At 37.9% G+C, this 18,391-nt stretch overlaps 2 protein-coding genes across 2 annotated transcripts in view; one reads left to right on the top strand and one right to left on the bottom strand.

Annotated features, from left to right (window-relative positions):
* FBLN7 (fibulin 7) overlaps positions 1-5,283 on the top strand; it is a 92,354-nt gene extending 87,071 nt beyond the window's left edge. The window contains exon 9 of the transcript XR_013526388.1: positions 5,269-5,283. The gene's annotated coding sequence lies outside the window, so the exon portion shown is untranslated. The remainder of the gene's footprint in view (positions 1-5,268) is intronic.
* The window catches only part of ZC3H8 (zinc finger CCCH-type containing 8), a 44,855-nt gene that overhangs the window by 8,367 nt on the left and 18,097 nt on the right, over positions 1-18,391 (bottom strand). Inside the window, exons 3-8 of the mRNA XM_002757500.7 lie at positions 13,502-13,724; positions 11,500-11,612; positions 8,846-8,962; positions 8,074-8,185; positions 6,313-6,422; positions 5,388-5,435 (exon numbers count right to left, since the gene is read on the bottom strand). Coding sequence (XP_002757546.1) covers positions 5,403-5,435; positions 6,313-6,422; positions 8,074-8,185; positions 8,846-8,962; positions 11,500-11,612; positions 13,502-13,724 — 708 coding nt within the window. The 3' untranslated portion in view covers positions 5,388-5,402. The remainder of the gene's footprint in view (positions 1-5,387; positions 5,436-6,312; positions 6,423-8,073; positions 8,186-8,845; positions 8,963-11,499; positions 11,613-13,501; positions 13,725-18,391) is intronic.

Here is an 18,391-nt window from a genome sequence, read left to right as displayed (position 1 = left end):
CATTTCTGATTGTATTTATTTGGATCTTCTTTTTTCCCTTATTCATCTAGATAGCACTCTAGCTTATTAATTCTTTCAAAGAACCAGCTCCTGGATTCATTTCTTACTTATTTTTCACACCTCAATTTCCCTTTTTTTTTCTCATCCAGGGTTCGGACACACCTCAATTTCCTTCAGTTCAGCACTGATCACTTCGCATGTCTTGTCTTCTCCTAGCCTTGGGCTGGTTTGCTCTTGTTTCTCTGGTTCCTCTAACTGTGATGTTACGTTGTTAATTTGAGTTCTAACTTTTTGATGCGGGCATTTAGTGTATAAACTTTCCTCTTAACACTGCTCTGGTTGTGTCCCAGAGATTCTGACATTTTATATCTTTTTTCTCATTAAAGAATTTCTTGATTTCTACCTTAATTTCATTATTTACACAGAAATTCAGGACCAGGTTAATTGTTTTGAGTGATTTTCTTAGTATTGATTTTTATTTTTCTTGCATAGTGATATGAGAGTGTGAGAGGAATGATTTGGGTTTTTTAAAAAAAATTTGCTGAGGATTATTTCATGCCTGGTTGTGTGGTCATTTTTAGAGTATATGTCACATGCAGACAAGCAGAATGTATATTCTGTTGTTTTTGGGTGGAAAGTTCTGTAGATGTCTATTAGGTTCATTTGGTTAAGAATAGAGTTAAGTATAAGTAACCAAACATCCTGGTTACTTTTCTGCCTCAATGATCTAATACTGTGGGTGGAGTGTCATCTCCCACTATTATTGTATGGTTATTGAAGTCACTTCATAGGTCTTTAAAAATCTTTGTTAAAGTCTGTTTTGTCTGAGATTAGAATACAGCCAAGATTGTGCCACTGCACTCCAGCCTAGGCAACAGAGAGCATGATGACTCATGCCTATAATCCCAGCACTTTGGGAGGCTGAGGTACATGGATCACCTGAGGTCAGGAGTTCAAGAACAACCTGGCCAACATGGTGAAACCCCATCTCTACTAAAAATACAAAAATTAGCCAAGTGTGGTGGCATGCATCTGTCATCCCAGGTACTCAGGAAGCTGAGGCAGGAGAATCACTTGAACCCAGGAGATGCAGGTTGCAGTGAGCTGAGATTGTGCCACTGCACTCCAGCCTAGGTAAAAGAGCGAGACTCCATCTCAAAAAAAAAAAAAAAAAAAGAAAATCTTTTTATAATACAGAATTCAAAAGGATTATAAGACAATACTATAAACAAATTTAGGCCAACAAAACAGACAACTTAGATGAAACAGCAAAATTAATAGAAAGATACAAATTACCAAAGCTGATTTAAAAAAAAAAATCTGAATAAACTTATAACGAGGACAGAAATTGAATCTGTTTTGTAAAATCTTCTAATTAATTAAAAAAAGAAAAAAAAGCTCAGACCCAGTTGTCTGACTGGTGAATTAAAGGAGAAATAACAATTTTGCATGAATTCTTCCAGAAAATAGAGGAAGCAGGAACACCTTTCAACTCATTTTAGGAGGCCAGTACTACCTTAATACAAAAGCCAAAAAAAGACATCACAAGAAAAGAAAGCTATACATGAATACCCCTCATAATGAAAAAGATGCAAAATTCCTTAATAAAGTATTAGCAAATGAAATCTAATAATAAATTATATCCAATATTACCAAGTGGGGTTTATCTCAAGAATGCACGATTTGTTTTACAATTAATATATCATGTGAATAGAATAAGGGGAAAAATTATATGGTCATCTCAACAGATGCAGAGAAATCATCTGCTAAAACCCAAGATTCATCCATGATAAAAGTGCTCAAAAAACTAGAAATGAGAGAACTTCCTTGAACTAGAGTATCTATAAAAACCTACAGCTAAAATCTTATGTAATGGTGGAAAGACTGAATGTTTCTGCCAAATATCAGGACAAAGGCAACATTATCTGCTCTCACTTCTATTTAACCTTATATAGGAGGTTCCAGTCAGTAAAATTAGGCACCAAAAAAAAAAAAAAAAAGCAGGTTAGAAAAGAAGAGGTAAAACTGTCTTTATTCTCAGATAACATAAACCTATATATACACATTCCTAAGGAATACACACACACACACACACACACACACACCCATACACACACAAAATAAAACCTACTAGAGCTAATAAATGAATTCAAAGTCTTGGGAAACAAGATCAAAAACAAAAATAAATTTATTTCTACATACTACCAATGACCAATCCAAAAATAAAGTTTAAGTGACAATTCCATTCAACAGCATCAAGCACAATATGTAGGAATAAATTAACCAAAAAGTGTTCACTGTACACTTATACAATGAAAATTACAAATCTGAGAGAAAATGAAGATCTAAATAAATGGAGAAACATTCCATACTCATAGATCAGAATTCTATGTGCAATTCTCCACAGATTCTATGCAATCCCTATCAAAATCTCAGCATGGGCTTTTTGCAGAAATTTACAAGCTGATCCTAAAACTTATACGGAAAAGCAAAAGATCCAGAGTAGCCAAAACAATCTTTGAAAAGTAGAAGAAAGCTAGACAGCTTAGACTTCCTTATTTCAAAACTTAGTACAAAGCTATAGTGATCAAGACACTGTGATAGTGTATAAGGACACACATATACACATCAAAGGAACACAACTTAGTACAGAAATAAATCCATACATTTATAGTCAGCTGATTTTTGACAAAGGCATGAAGTCAAGTCAGGGAAATGGGAGTTTTTTTTAAAAAAATGGTGCTGGTGACCAGGCATGGTGGCTCACCTCTGTAATCCCAGCACTTTGGGAGGCCAACGTGGGCAGATCACCTGAGGTCAGAAGTTCAAGACCAGCCCGGCTAACATGGTGAAATTCCGTCTCTACTAAAAATACAAAAATTAGTCAGGCATGGTGGTGCACGCCTGTAGTCCCAGTTACTAGGGATGCTGAATCATGAGAATCACTTGACCTTCTGGGAGGCAGAGGTTGCAGTGAGCCAAGACTGTGTCACTGCACTCCAGCCTGGAAACATACTCTGTCTCAAAAAAAAAAAAAAAAGGTACTGAGACAATTGGGTACCTACATGCAAAAAAAGTTTCACCCTTAACTCACATGATTCCTAAAACTAACTCAAAATGAATCATAGACATAAACGTAAGAGCTAAAATTAGAAAATGTTTAGAAAAAAACTTAAGAGCAAATCTTGTGACTTTGTGTCAGGCAATGAATTCTTAGATACAACACGCAAAGCATGGTCCATAAAAGACAAAACTGATAAACCGTACTATATCGAAATGAAAATTTTCATGCTTCAAAAGATACCATTAATAAAATAAAAAGACAAGTCACAGATTGGGACAAGATATTTGCAAATCATATTATCTAATAAAGGATCTGTATCCAATATATATAAAGAACTCCTAAACCTCAGTAATAAGAAAACAATCTAATTTTAAAATGGGCAGATATCTAAACTGACTAATGGCCAATAAGCACATGAAAAGATGTTCATAGTCATTAGAGAAAAGAAAATTACTCCTGGAAAAGCTATAATCAATATGACTGATAGTAACAAGTGTTGCTCCAGTAATTAATACATATTGGAGAAAAAGACAAATGGAGAAGAACTGACATCCCAGAGACAGACCTTCAGTTCTTCACTTGATGGAAACTTGATATATACCAACAGGGGCATTACAGGTTAGTGGGGAAAGGGCAGTCTTTTTAATTAAATAATGCTTGGGAGATTGGTTTTCCATATAGGAAAATGAGAAGGAAAAAAAAAAAGAATAATATAAGGCCTCCATCTGATAGCATTTTTAAAAAGTCAATTTTTTATTGACTTTATTATTTTTTCCTTTCTCCCTAGAGTTATAGCTATACTCTTTCTTCATTCATTCTAGCAGTTCCTCCCACACATAAAGTACAAAAGGTAGAGTAGACTTTGGGCTTGGCCGCATGACTTACTTTAGCCAATGGGTTATAAGTAAATGTGCTGTAAACAGGGCTTTGCCCTCTTGAGTTTCTGCCAACATCATGAGAAGAATGGGCCCTAGCTAGCCCACTGGTCCCAGGAGAATTAGACAAGTATAGGGCAGAACTCTCCCTGCAGATCTGCCATATGAAACAAAGCCAACCTAACCAAGGCCAGATGAGATCAGCTGACTCCCAGCCAATCTATACATGGATAAAAAGTAAGTACTTTGTGTTATTCACTACTGAGAGCCTTGTGGTTATTTTTGCTATGCACCATTACTGTACCAACTATTAATACAATTCCCAAAGGATGAAAATATAAATGTATAAAGCAAAGCTCCAAAACTTAAAAAAAAAGTTAAATTACTTTACAGCCTCATGATAAAGAATTTCTTAAATGAGACACAAAACATAAAACTAACCAGAAATAAAAAGATTACCAAAATAAGTCATTCTACTCATTGAGATGCCTCAAAAAGAAAAAAAAAAATTGTAGACTTCCAACAAAATGGGAGAAGGCCTGCCATACATGACTCATAAAGAATTACATAAATACATAAGAAATCAATCTATAAAGGACAATCAGACCAATAAAAACATGAGCAAAAGACATTAACAGGCATTTCACCAAAGATGAAACTCAAAAGCCAGTAAGCATGAGAAAAGATGCTGTACTTCATGCAAATTAAGTTAAGATATTCTATTTTACATCCACTAAATTGGTTTAAAAAAATTCAGGTATTGACAGCATAAAGTATGGGCAAGTGCAGAATAACAGGAGTTCTTCTACACAGTTTGTAGTAGTATAAACTGATAACGACTACTTGAAAGAACTGGTATTATATTAAAGTTTATGATGATATAATTCTACTCCTTGTCACATACTGTGGATAACTTGTGCACATTCATACCAAGAGGTATGTACATGGATATTTACAACAAGACTTTGTATTTTTAAAAATTGAAAATAACCTAAATATTAATAGAATGACTAAATAACAGAAACATAGAATGAAATGTTATACAGGAGTAAAAATGAATGACAGCTGCATGCATCTACATGAATGAATAACGTTGAGTGAAAATAGCCATGTCATCAATTAAGAGAGTATGATACAGTCTAAATAAAATCCAAACATAAGCAAAACTAAATATATTGTTTTGTGAATTGTACGTATTTGGTAAATCTACAAAGAGACACAAGAGGAAAATAAAAATATACTTGATAGACAAGCCCACACAAGGAAGCAGGCTGATGTAGATCCATTTAGGTATATAAATATATCAAATATTTTATAATTATTTTTTAGTGCCAGAGAAAGAAGAAAAGTACTTCTATTTGAGAAAACAGAAAAAGCCCTATTGAGGCTGACATGCCAACTTCTGGAGATGTTCAAAGGAAAAAAAATGTGGTAAATTCTAATTTTACCTTTTTATATCTATTTTATTTACATGACGTCTTTTCAGTATCCAAAACCTAGTATGAAAAGAAAATCACATAATCATTTTTATGCATTCATGTCTAATTCACATATACTATCATACTATTATAGTTTTCAAATTATTCCAATCACATTCATCCTAATAATCATCTAATATTAGTTACTACTACTACAGGAACTGCAAAACTTATTTTTTATATATCACTTTTCCATATCTATTTCATACAAATAAACAACTAAATATTTGGTACAACTTCTAATTCCACATTAAACTTCGTTCATATTTTCAACCTAAAAATATCTATAAACAAGAACCTGTGGCTTCATAATATTTACATACGCTCAATGGAACATTCTGCCACGAGATCGTATGGTTGGTTTCAAAAGACTTTTGTTTTCATGTATACTTAGATTGAATTTTTAAGAGACTAGCTCCAACTAACATGAGAAATAAAAGAATACAAACGACTATAATTTTTCAATAACCTTTTCTCACAGACTGTAAGAATATCTGAAGAAAACATTTTGAAATTACTACTTAACTATTCTTTGATGTAAGTCTAGGATGTTTATAAACCCGTAACTTGTAATTTTCCTTCCAAGACTCTTTATAACAGGAATACTATTTCTCCTATTTGATTTGTTTTATTTAGCTTAGCTTATTAAAATGGCTAATTACACTGAAGATTTTATGAACATTCCAACTTAAAGCAGCAATGAATATACATCTTCCTTTCAGCTGCAAGGAAACATACAAATGAAAAATATTTAAACTGAATTCTTAAATTATCAGTCCTAATATATCCCATATGCTAATCTATGAGGCACTCTCCTTAATTATCTTCAAATGTTCATCCTTAGTTCAAATATATTCCTTAAAAGAGAAAAAAAAAGATTAAAAATTATACTCACTTTAGCCAACAATTCTTGTGTTTCAGGAGTCAATGGAGCATGAGAAAACTTGCAATACTCTCCCTGATAACATTTTGTTCCTGTATGGTAAAACTTACAAGGATATTCATGTGACACAAGTGTTAAGGAAGAGAACAATTTTAACCCAACTGAAATAATGTTACTAACTTAATGACTTTATTTTTCCTAAATAAAGGCCTCTGTGGCCAGGCACGGTGGCTCACACCTGTAATTGCAGCACTTTAGGAGGCTGAGGTGGGTGGATCACTTGAAGCCAGGAGTTAGAGACCAACCTACCCAACATGGTGAAACCACGCCTCTACTAAAAATATAAAATAATTAGCCAGACATGGTGGCACAGGCACACCTGTAATCCCAGCTACTCAGGATGCTGAGGCACCAGAATCATTTGAACCTGGGAGGCAGAGGCTGCACTGAACAGAGATTGTGCTACTGCACTCCAGCCTGGGATACAGAGTGAGACAATGTCTCAAAAAAAAAAAAAACCTTTCCTACTAGTTTAGCTAAAACACTGGTTTCTCTTTAAAGTACAAGATAATAAATTATTAACTGAATTACATTTAAAAATCTAATTTTAGGCCTGGCATGGTGGCTCACACCTGTAATCCCAGCACTTTGGGAGGCCGAGATGAGCGGATTGTGTGAGGTCAGGAGTTCAAGACCAGTCTGGCTAATGTGGTGAAATCCCATCTCTACTAAAAATACAAAAACATTGGCTGGGTGTGGCGGCATGCACCTGTAATCCCAGCTACATGGGAGGCTGAGGCAGGGAAATTGCTTCAGCCAGCGAGGTAGAGGTTGCAGTGAGCCAAGATCATGCCACTGTACTCCAGCCTGGGTGACAGAGCTAGATTCCGTCTTAAAAAAAAAAAAGTCTAATTTTAGAAGGACTACATAAATAAATCAAGTATATTGGCTATCACAGGCCACTTTTTTCTTTCATGTCCATTCTTCTAATAGAGTACAGGCATGTTTCATATATAAAAAAGAGATAAAATTTTAAATACCTTGATAAATGTGATTATTTTTAAAGCATTCCTTTGGGGGTGGAGAAATCAAAGTCAACAATGATATGTCTTACAAATCTGGATCCTTGGTACATTAGACTTGTTTACAACAGAATACATTTATATAACTTGAATATTGTCTTCTAGGAAAAAAAATCCTCAACCTACAATTTGATATTCCTTATATTCAATGCCTGAAGAAAAAAATTTTGTGATGACTAAAGGCGCTATTAACCTAAAATGTTTATGTTCCATGTATTTTCAACTTGTCTGTGCCATTTGCACTGAAGAACTAATGTTATTCTGCAAATTAAGAGACAATTAATTTCTATATAGTACAGAATACACAGAAAACAGGTACTCCCAAATTATGTAATCCCTGCCTTTTTATGAAGTAGCTTATTTGAATATAGATTCAATTAGTCAATATCACAGTAGAAATTATGATACTCTTTCTGGGAAAGACTTGAAGAATTGAAGAGGTCTCATGGACCCTCTATACCACCCAGGTTGAGCAGAAAGAATCATCATTTGAGAGATTTTCTAAAGAATTCCTCTTTTCTTGCTTATGAAAAATCCATGTACAATTTAACCACTTTGATACTGAGTTGGGCTTGGATAGTATCATTTTGGTATAGCTAAAACATAGTTTCATTAAAAATTTTGCACATTTAAAATGTTCCTGTAAATATTTATAAAGAGTAAAGTCACTATATATTTTGATAAAGGATATTATGCAAATACAGACAGTTTTCACCTCTGGTACAATATCCTTGTACATAAAACTTACACATTTCCTTTTTCTTCTCTATCTCTGCATCATGATCAAATTTACACTGGTCTCCCTAGGCCAAAAGAAGGAGCAAGGAAAAGCCATTATTTCTAATAGTCAACTCATTACAATTTAATTCCTACTAAACTTTAAGCAAATGATTCCAGAAAGAACCAAAGTCTCAGAGGTTGCACATTCTAATTATGTAACCACATCACATGTATCTGCTTAAAATTTTAAGTCCCAAACATTTTTAAACACAAAGCATTTTTAAAAATTATCTGCTTTTTTTTTTTTTGAGACAGAGTCTCGCTCTATAGCCCAGGCTGGAGTACAGAGGCACGACCACAGCTCACTGCAGCCTTCATTTCCCAGGTTCAAGCAATTCTCCTGCCTCAGCCTCCCAAGTAGCTGGGACTACAGGCATGCACCACCATGCCCAGCTAACTTTTGTATTTTTGTAGAGATGGGATTTCACCATGTTGGCCAGGCTGGTCTTGAACTCCTGAGCTCAGGTGATCCGCCCACCTCAGTCTTCCAAAGTGCTGGGATTACAGGCGTGAGCCACCACGTCCAGCTACTTTTTAATCATAAAAGAATACTTAACTGAAATTTTCTAACTGAATTTTTTCCAGAAGGAAACAGTTTTAAAAACCTAAAGGTATGAATTAAAAGGGTATAAAACAGAAAGAGCAGTTTTACATTTTAGATTTTTGCATACATATTTTTATACCTTAATACATTTTCTTTCAAGAAAATATTTACAAATTTGTTTTCCCTTGCGTTCCACTGTATGTTGATTGATGAATGCCTGACTCAAATGCTGCTGCTTCTCTTTAGGTTTACCATCCTTTAAAAACAAAAACAGAAAAATAAATGTAAGAAAAAGAAAATTAAATATTTTATTCTGATGCACAAAATTATTTAAATCAACTTCAAAGCCTTAAAGGGTGACTTCTATATTGGCCTTCATATGTAAAATTTGGACTTCTGTATACCAGGTTAAAAATAAATGTTTTGTTCAATTTCAACAGCATTCCATTGTTGAATATTCGTGTTTATATGATTTAAATATTTCATCATAGATTGCCCTTATTTTGTAAAAATGATTGAAAAACATTTTTAAATGGGCTAGACGAGGTGGCTCATGCCTGTAATCCTAGCACTTTGGGAGGCTGAGGTCGGCGGATCACTTAAGGTCAGTAGTTCGAGACCAGCCTGGCCAACATGATGAAACCCTGTCTCTACTAAAATATAAAAATTAGCTGGGCATCGGGAGGCTAAGGCAGAAGAACTGCTTGAACCCAGTGTAGGCTACAGTGAGCTGAGATCATGCCACTGCACTCCAGCCTGGGTGACAGAACAAGATTCCATCTCAAAAAAAAAAAAAACAAAAAAATTTTTTTTAAATGAAAGTGCTAGTATTATAATTAAAAAGCAAAGTCTAAGAACAAAGATCTTTAGAGCAATAGAGACAAAGCTGGAAATCAGAGAGTGAACCAAAAGCAGTGGAATCTATAGTTTCAACGAGATGCTCACTGGGTAAGTTGAGTACACTTACAAGCTCAAATTAACAGTCACTACACAACTAGAAATATACCCTCAAAGATGGTGATAAAAGTATAAAAGATTCTTATATAAAAAAAGAAAGGGGCCGGGCGCGGTGGCTCACGCCTGTAATCCCAGCACTTTGGGAGGCTGAGGCAGGTGGATCACGAGGTCAAGAGGTCGAGACCATCCTGGTCAACATGGTGAAACCCCGTCTCTACTAAAAATACAAAAAATTAGCTGGGCATGGTGGCACATGCCTGTAATCCCAGCTACTCCGGAGGCTGAGGCAGGAGAATTGCCTGAACCCAGGAGGCGGAGGTTGCGGTGAGCCGAGATCGCGCCATTGCACTCCAGCCTGGGTAACAAGAGCGAAACTCCGTCTCAAAAAAAAAAAAAAACAGAAAGGAAATTTTATAATACATTTAAGCTCTTTAGGAACATAGGTACTTTTTACATGTTAACTTGTGCTACAGCTTACAGCTTTCTGTATACCAAATTTTTGAATATATTTTAGGAATACAGTATGTACAAAGAAACTGCACAGTCATTTACAACAACATCAAGTTTGCACTTAGCACCATCAAATTTATGTCTTATAAATATCTGCCAGTTTAAATCTTTTATTTGATAATGTTACTAAATTCTACTATATATGTTTAGAATTTGTTCCTTGTGTAGAAGGTCTGCCAGCTTTGGCTAAATAATCATTTGAGTCATGTAAATCAAACCAAAGAGAATACTGACAGGGGGTTGGGAAACAAAATCCTAGTCCTGGCTTGGCCCTGTGTGACTATAGGTAATTACTTTAACCACAGGGCTTCAGATTCCTCATTCATAAAATATGGAGGCAGGCTTAGATTGTATACAAATGTTTTTCAATCTAGAATATTTGGTATTTCTAATATCTTACCACCCCTCACGCTTGTCCCGTGACCAAGTCTAAAAAAAAAATTTGCCATCCAGTTAAAAGCCCTCAGAAAAGTGGAATCCAGAAGAGGTACTTATTATTCTACCCTGATGACATCTACAGAATAAGGAAAAGGAACTTCTAAAAACGAAAATCAAAATACAGAAAGGTAGAAGTGGGGAGATTTGGTAAGGCCAATGCTCAGAAATATTCATTTTTAATTTGCAGAAGGAGTCAGGATGAGGCACTTTGGTAGTAAAAAATTTCTAAGATTCAGTGGCCTCTGAAATGCCTCTTGACTATTTGATCTTCTTTGGGCTTCCCATTTTTCTAGTCAGACAGTACAACACTAAAAAAAAATCAAGGAACAAAAATTATAGGTGGGTATGGTGGCTCACACCTATAATCTCAGCACTTTAGGAGGCCCAGGCGGGTAAATCACCTGAGGTCAGGAGTTCGAGACCAGCCTGCCATGGTGAAACCCCATCTCTATTAAAAATACAAAAGTTAGCCAGGCGTGGTGGCATGCACCTGTAGTCCCAGCTACTCAGGAGGCTAAGGCAGGAGAATCACTTGAACCCAGGAGGTAGAGGTTGTAGTGACCTGAGACAGTGCCACTGCACTTCAGCCTGGGTGACAGAGCCAGACTCCACCTCAAAAAAAAATCAAAGAGCTTGTGTGCATATATTCACGAACAACAGTGAGAACACTAAGGCTTAAAAGTGCTGCTGGCAGCTGGTGAGAAAAACAAAGCTGCAATAAGAAGGAAGAACACAGTGATAGTAAAAGGACACCTTCATCCAAAAATCCTGATTCTGTGGGATGTTTCCACCTCTCCGTATCACACAGCACTTCTTGTCACTGAAGTATAAGATAAAGTCCAAAAGCATGCAGGGGACGGTGATTCCTAGAAGCACATGTTCTTATACCTCTTCCTGTGAATTTGATCCTTTGTTTCCAGTGCCAGGCCATTTTCGCTTCATTTTCTTCTGTTTGCCATTTTTGTGACCAGCTTTAAGATTTTTATTTTTTTGTTTAGCAGCTAAAAATAAAAAGTTAATTCAAAAAATGACATAAAGTTACAACAGCAGTTTGCTTTTAAGAAGTACAGGGCCAGGTGCAGTGGCTCATGTCTGTAATCCCAGCTCTTTGGGAAGCTGAAGCAGGCGGACTGCTCAAGGCTGGTATTTCAATGCCAGCCTAGGCAACTTAGTGAGCTCTTGTCTCTACAAAAACTTAGCTGGGTATGGTGGTGCATGCCTGTAGTCCAGCTACTCTGGGACTACAGGTTAAGGCAGGAGGATTGCTTGAACCGAGCCAGTTCAAGGTTACCTTGAGCTGTGACTGCACTGCGGCACTCCAGCCCGGGCAACAGAGCGAGACTCAAACAGAAAAAAGAAATATGATTTACAATAATTTAGGAAAGTTATCTAAGGCTCAGTAAGTGAAAACTGGCATGATACTGACCAGTCTTTCTAGAAGCTCCGGGACTAAGGGACCATAAAGAGAATTATGATAATACATCCTGGATTCTCTATTCATTCTTTTTAAAAATATATAAGGTATTGTCAAGAAAAAAGCAACATAATAAAATCAGTCTTGCAAGCTCTAAGGCAGATCATTGTGAAGTGTTCAGAGTATGATGGATCTAATTAGGAACTGGAACAGTAAAAGCTTTAAGTGGTTAAAATGACCTCATATATTACTGTCAGATTTTTTACTGAAAAGATTTTAAATAGATTACGTTTTTATTTATTTGTCTATCTATCCATCCATCCATGCATTTATACATCCATCCACCGATGGCACGATCATAGTTTACTAGAGCCTCAAACTCCTCGGTTCAAGCAATAGATATCCATTTTAAAAAGAGAAAACAAAAAAAAAATGACGGCATTAAAAATTTAATATTTTTGTGGGTTTTTTTTTGAGACAGAGTCTTGTTCTGTTGCCCAGGTTGGAGTGCAGTGTACAATCTCGGCTCACTGTAACATCCACCTCCCAGGCACAAGTGATTCTCATGCCACCATGCCCAGGCGTGCCACCATGCCCTGCTAATTTTCAAGGTTTCACCATGTTGGCCATGCTGGTCTCAAACTCCTAACCTCAAGTGATCCACCCGCCTTGGCGTCCCAAAGTACTGGCATTACAGGCGTGAGCCACTGCACCTGGACAAAAATTTCATTTATAATTACCATTTGCCCTCATATTTATGGCTAATCTCATTTTGGTAATCTAAAAGAATATATTTCTGAGTCACAGTCTGACAACCAACCATTCCAGTCTATGCCTCTTTAAATGATAGCAATAGCTGGGCGAGGTGGCTCACGCCTGTAATCCCAGCACTTTGGGAGGCCGAGACGGGCGGATCACCAGGTCAAGAGATCGAGACCATCCTGGTCAACATGGTGAAACCCCGTCTCTACTAAAAATACAAAAAATTAGCTGGGCATGGTGGTGCGTGCCTATAATCCCAGCTACTCAGGAGGCTGAGGCAGGAGAATTGCCTGAACCCAGGAGGCAGAGGTTGCGGTGAGCCGAGATTGTGCCATTGCACTCCAGCCTGGGTAACAAGAGCAAAACTCTGCCTCAAAAAGAAATAAATAAATGACAGCAATAAAAACAAGCATATCCTATCCTTCATACATGCGGAGGCCAGGACTTTAGCATTCTCCCTTTAGAAATAGACATGGCCTTTGATAACTCACCTCCATCTTCCAGCTCCTCCTACAAACTGTGCATTTAATGCACTAAGGGGCCAGGTCTCATGTGGGGTCTCAGGCCATGTAAGTTCATGTCTGGTATAAATATCCATGAAAAACATATTCTTATCATGAGATAAACTGCAAGAAAAAATCCTCTGTCCACATACGGACAACTGTGACTGCTTCTCTAGATAAACTTTAAATGATAAAATAGTATGACTCTTACCCTGTGGGATATCTTTTACTCCTGCTTTCTTCATAGATTCTTCAGGTTGAGCAGCATTTGCCATTTCTCTGGCTTGTATGTATTGCTGTAGCTCTTTGGCAAAATTATCTTCTGGTTCCTGATTGCAGATATCCTTATCACTATATACATCATAGTCCTTACTTCTTGATTTTCTATGCAGCGAACTTTTTGGTGATATTGTAGAGTTTCCAAAGTGTCTGAACTAAGCAAAAATTAAAACTTCAATTTAAAAAACTAGCATGATTCAAAACAATCTGGCTATACAGAAGAAACAAGATTAGCTATAAACTGATCATTGCTGAAGTTGGGTAATAGGTACATGGGGTTCATATACTATTCTCTCCACTAATATTTGAAATTTTCTGGAATTAAAAACAAACTAACCAGCCACTATAACATATCTACATTAAAGATGATTTGAGGGAAGATTCTAAATTTGTACACTGTATGCATTTGACTGAATTAAAAGTCTAAACTCCTAAATCTTAATTATTTGATATGGGAGGATTACATTATTTAGTTCACATATTACATTTCTGCCTTTGCATTGACAGTACTTTTAAACATCTTTGATAATTTATCATTTCGTAAAACACCAAGTAAACTGTAATGGCCCATATGAAAACTCACTTACACTTAAGATATATTTCAGCTACCAAAGCCTAGTCTTTCTCCTATAACTCACAGCAGTCGCAGCAGCAATGATGACAAGAAATAAAGAATTACCCTGTTCTCTGTAATCGAGTTAATTTTACTTTTGGAAAGAGTTTCCTAATTCCATTATTTCAAGTACTCAAGGCAATGGTGAAGAATTCTGGCATCCACAGGAACAGGAACCCAGGTATGGGAGCTAATCCTAGAGGAGCCCAAGCTGATCATAGCAGATGACTTAAAGCAATTTCTGCATAAAAATTTTCCAGTATTGGTTACACATGTGTCTACACTTGGTGACACAGGTATATCAAACTGTATAATTATAATTAACATGTAGAACGCATTTTAATCAAAAAGTTTATTTTTTAAAAAATGATCAGGGCTCCTATTCTGATGTCAGGAAGAAATGGCATGCCTACCATTACAGTGGACAAATGATTCTGTTTCACAGCATACTTTGGGTCCTGGTCCCTTATTTGCTTTCATGTAACTAAGAAGCAAACTCAAAACATAAAAAAATACAATAAACGGAAGAATCACCAAAAAAAAAAAAGGAAACTTAAATTGGGCCACCTAACATATTAATATATTAACCATTTGCTTTTAACAGTTTATTTATTTATTTATTTTGATGGAGTCTCATTCTATTGCCCAGGCTAGAGTGCAGTGGCACAATCTCAGCTCACTGCAACCTATGCTTCCCAGTTCAAGCAATTCCCTTGTCTCAGCCTCTCAAGCAGCTAGGACTCCAGGTATGTGCCACCACACCCAGCTAATTTTTGTATTTTTGGTAGGGACGCGGTTTCACCATGTTGGCCAGGCTGGTCTCGAACTCCTGACCTCAAGTGATCTGCCTACCTCAACCTCCCAAAGTGCTGGGATTACAGGTGTGAGCCACTGGGCCTGACAACAGTTTACTTTTGATGGTTAACTTCAAAGTTAGGAGTTGCTCCACCAGAGAATTGATTATAAGCCTAGAAAATAAACGTGCTCCCTGCTTAAAGAATCCAAACAAACTGAGGAAGTTTCTTGATCTGACACTGGCCTCAATTGTACCTTATCTTTACTACACAAACAAGACTACCAACCAATCTATTATCTTCAGGCCACCAAACTTCTTGTCTCCAAGTCTTAAGAAAGAGTACCTTTTCCGAGGGGGGACTGCCAAGATGGCAGGGTAGGAGCAAATCAGGATTGCAGCTCTCAGTGAAGACGCAGAGGGTGAGTTCAACCCGCATTTCCAGACGGATCTTTGTTGCCCACAGAACGGGGAAATTCCCAGGTGTAGGAGAGACACAGGATGCCAGCGCAGCTGTTAAGGCTCAGGCGGCTGCTTTGGCCGGTGCCTCAGCGCAGCGGCACTCCACACAAAACGCACTGGTCTGAATGCCCTGTTAAACCGGCAATCTGAGATTTGGGAGGGCAGATTAGCATATCCATCTGATTAAATGGGACTTGGACAGCGAGCCAGACCAGGAGATTACCGGGAAGAGACGTCTGAGCTGGAGCAGTGGGTTGCTGCACGGGAAATCACACAGATCCCGGTGCCGTATCAGCAGCTGACTGAAACACCTGGCAGAGAGTCAACCGTTCAACTTAAAAAAAAAAAGAGGGCTCTGAGGCAGGGAGCCAGGTGATCAGACTCGGCGGATCCCACCCCTACAGGGACAAACAAAATGGTGATTCCAAACGCTCAGGGTTGAGAGTTTCACTGTGGGCACAGCTGAACCCAGGACGGTGCAGCTCGGGACGGTGCAGCTCAGTGGGGGAGGGGCGTCCGCCATTACGGAGGCATACCACCCCTACTGAGGTACACTCCCATTGCTGAACAGCCTGCCATTGCCGAGGCAACCCGCCATAACAGAGAGACTCCGCCAACAGGGCGGAGCCTCAACAGGCAAATAGTGACTAGACTGCCCCCTAGCTGGCAGGAAGGTGCAACGGATACTCACAAAGAAAGCCTTAACTCCCCGAGACAGAGCATCTGAGGAAAAAAAGGGGTTCTATGAGTTCTGCTGCAGCAGACTTAAACGTACTGGCCTAACTGCCCTGAATGATCAACGGAGCTCATAGCTCAGCACTTGAGCTCCTATAAAGTACAGACCGCCTCCTCAAGCAGCTCCCTGACCCCTGTATATCCAAAGAGTCACCTCATAAAGGACTGATCAGACTGACATTTGGCGGGCATCGTTTTGGGACAAAGATAGCAGAAGAGGAAACTGGTAGCACCCCTCACTATTCTGCAGCTGCTACAGGTATACCCCAGACAAGCAGGGCCTGGAGTGGACCTCAGCAGTCCTACAGCAGAGGGGCTAGACTGTTAGAAGGAAAACTAAGTAACAGAAATACTTCATCATCAACAATCTGGGCACCCACTCAGAGACCCAATCGAAAAGTCAGCTACTCAGACGACAGGTGGATAAACCCACAAAGATGGGAAGAAACCAGCGCAAAAAGGAGGAAAACACCTGAAACCAAAACACCTCGCCTCCTACAAAGGACCAAAACTCCTCACCAGCAAGGGGACAAAACTGGATGGAGAATGAGTATGATGAAATGACGGAATCAGACTTTAGAAGGTGGGTAATGAGAAACTTCCATGAGCTAAAAGAACATGTTCTAAATCAATGCAAAAAAACTAAGAACCTTGTAAAAAGATTCGAGGAAATAATAACAAGAATGGACAACTTAGAGAGGAATATGAATGAATTGAAGGAGCTAAAATACACAACACGAGAACTTCGCGAAGCATGCACAAGTTTCAACAGCCGAATTGACCAAGCAGAAGAAAGAATATCAGAAGTCGAAGATCAACTCAATGAAATAAAACGAGAAACCAAGAATAGAGAAAAACACAAAAAGGAATGAACAAAGTTTCCAAGAAATGTGGGACTATGTGAAGAGACCTAATCTACGTTTGATAGGTGTACCTAAATGTGACAAAGAGAATGAATCCAAGCTGGAAAATACTCTTCAGGATATTATTCAGGAAAATTTCCCCAACCTAGCAAGGCAGGCCAATAGTCAAGTCCAGGAAATACAGAGAACACCTCAAAGATATTCCGCAAGCAGAGCAACCCCAAGGCACATAATCGTCAGATTCACCAGGGTTGAAATGAAGGAGAAAATACTAAGGGCAGCCAGAAAGAAAGGTCGGGTCACCCACAAAGGGAAGCCCATCAGACTCACAGCAGATCTCTTGGCAGAAACCCTATAAGGCAGAAGAGAGTGGGGGCCAATATTCAACATCCTTAAAGAAAAGAACTTTCAACCCAGAATTTCATATCCAGCCAAACTGAACTTCATAAGTGAAGGAAAAATAAAATCCTTCACAAACAAGCAAGTACTCAGAGATTTTGTCACCACCAGGCCTGCTTTACAAGAGCTCCTGAAAGAGGCACTACACACAGAAAGGAACAACCAGTACCAGCCATTCCAAAAACATACCAAATACTAAAGAGCATGAACAAAATGAAGAATCAGCATCAACTAACAGGCAAAACAGCCCGCTAGCATCAAAATGGCAGTATCAAATTCACACATAACAATATTAACCCTAAATGTAAATGGGCTAAATGCACCAATCAAAAGACACAGACTGGCAAATTGGATAAAAAACCAACACCCATCGGTGTGCTGTATCCAGGAAACCCATCTCACAGGCAAGGATACACAAAGGCTCAAAATAAAGTGATGGAGGTAGATTGACCAAGCAAATGGACAGCAAAAAAAGCAGGAGTTGCAATTCTCATCTCTGATAAAATAGTCTTTAAAGCAACAAAGATCAAAAGAGACAAAGAAGGTCATTACATAATGGTAAAAGGATCGATACAACAAGAAGAGCTAACGATCCTAAATATATATGGACCCAATACAGGAGCACCCAGACATATAAGGCAAGTTCTTAACGACTTACAAAAAGACTTAGACTCCCACACAACAATAGTGGGAGACTTTAACACTCCACTGTCAATATTAGACAGATCAACGAGACAGAAAATTAGCAAGGATATCCAGGGCTTGAACTCAGACCTGGAACAAGCAAACCTGATAGACATTTACAGAACTCTCCACCCCAAATCCACAAAGTATACATTCTTCTCAGTGCCACATCACACCTACTCTAAAACTGACCACATAATTGGAAGTAAAGCACTCCTCAGCAAATGCAAAACAACTGAAATCATAACAAACAGTCTCTCAGACCACAGTGCA

Source organism: Callithrix jacchus, chromosome 14, assembly GCF_049354715.1.
Source record: "Callithrix jacchus isolate 240 chromosome 14, calJac240_pri, whole genome shotgun sequence".
Lineage (NCBI taxonomy): Eukaryota > Metazoa > Chordata > Mammalia > Primates > Cebidae > Callithrix > Callithrix jacchus.
Note: the sequence above shows the minus strand (reverse complement) of the source record. Positions and strands in the feature narration are given on the sequence as shown.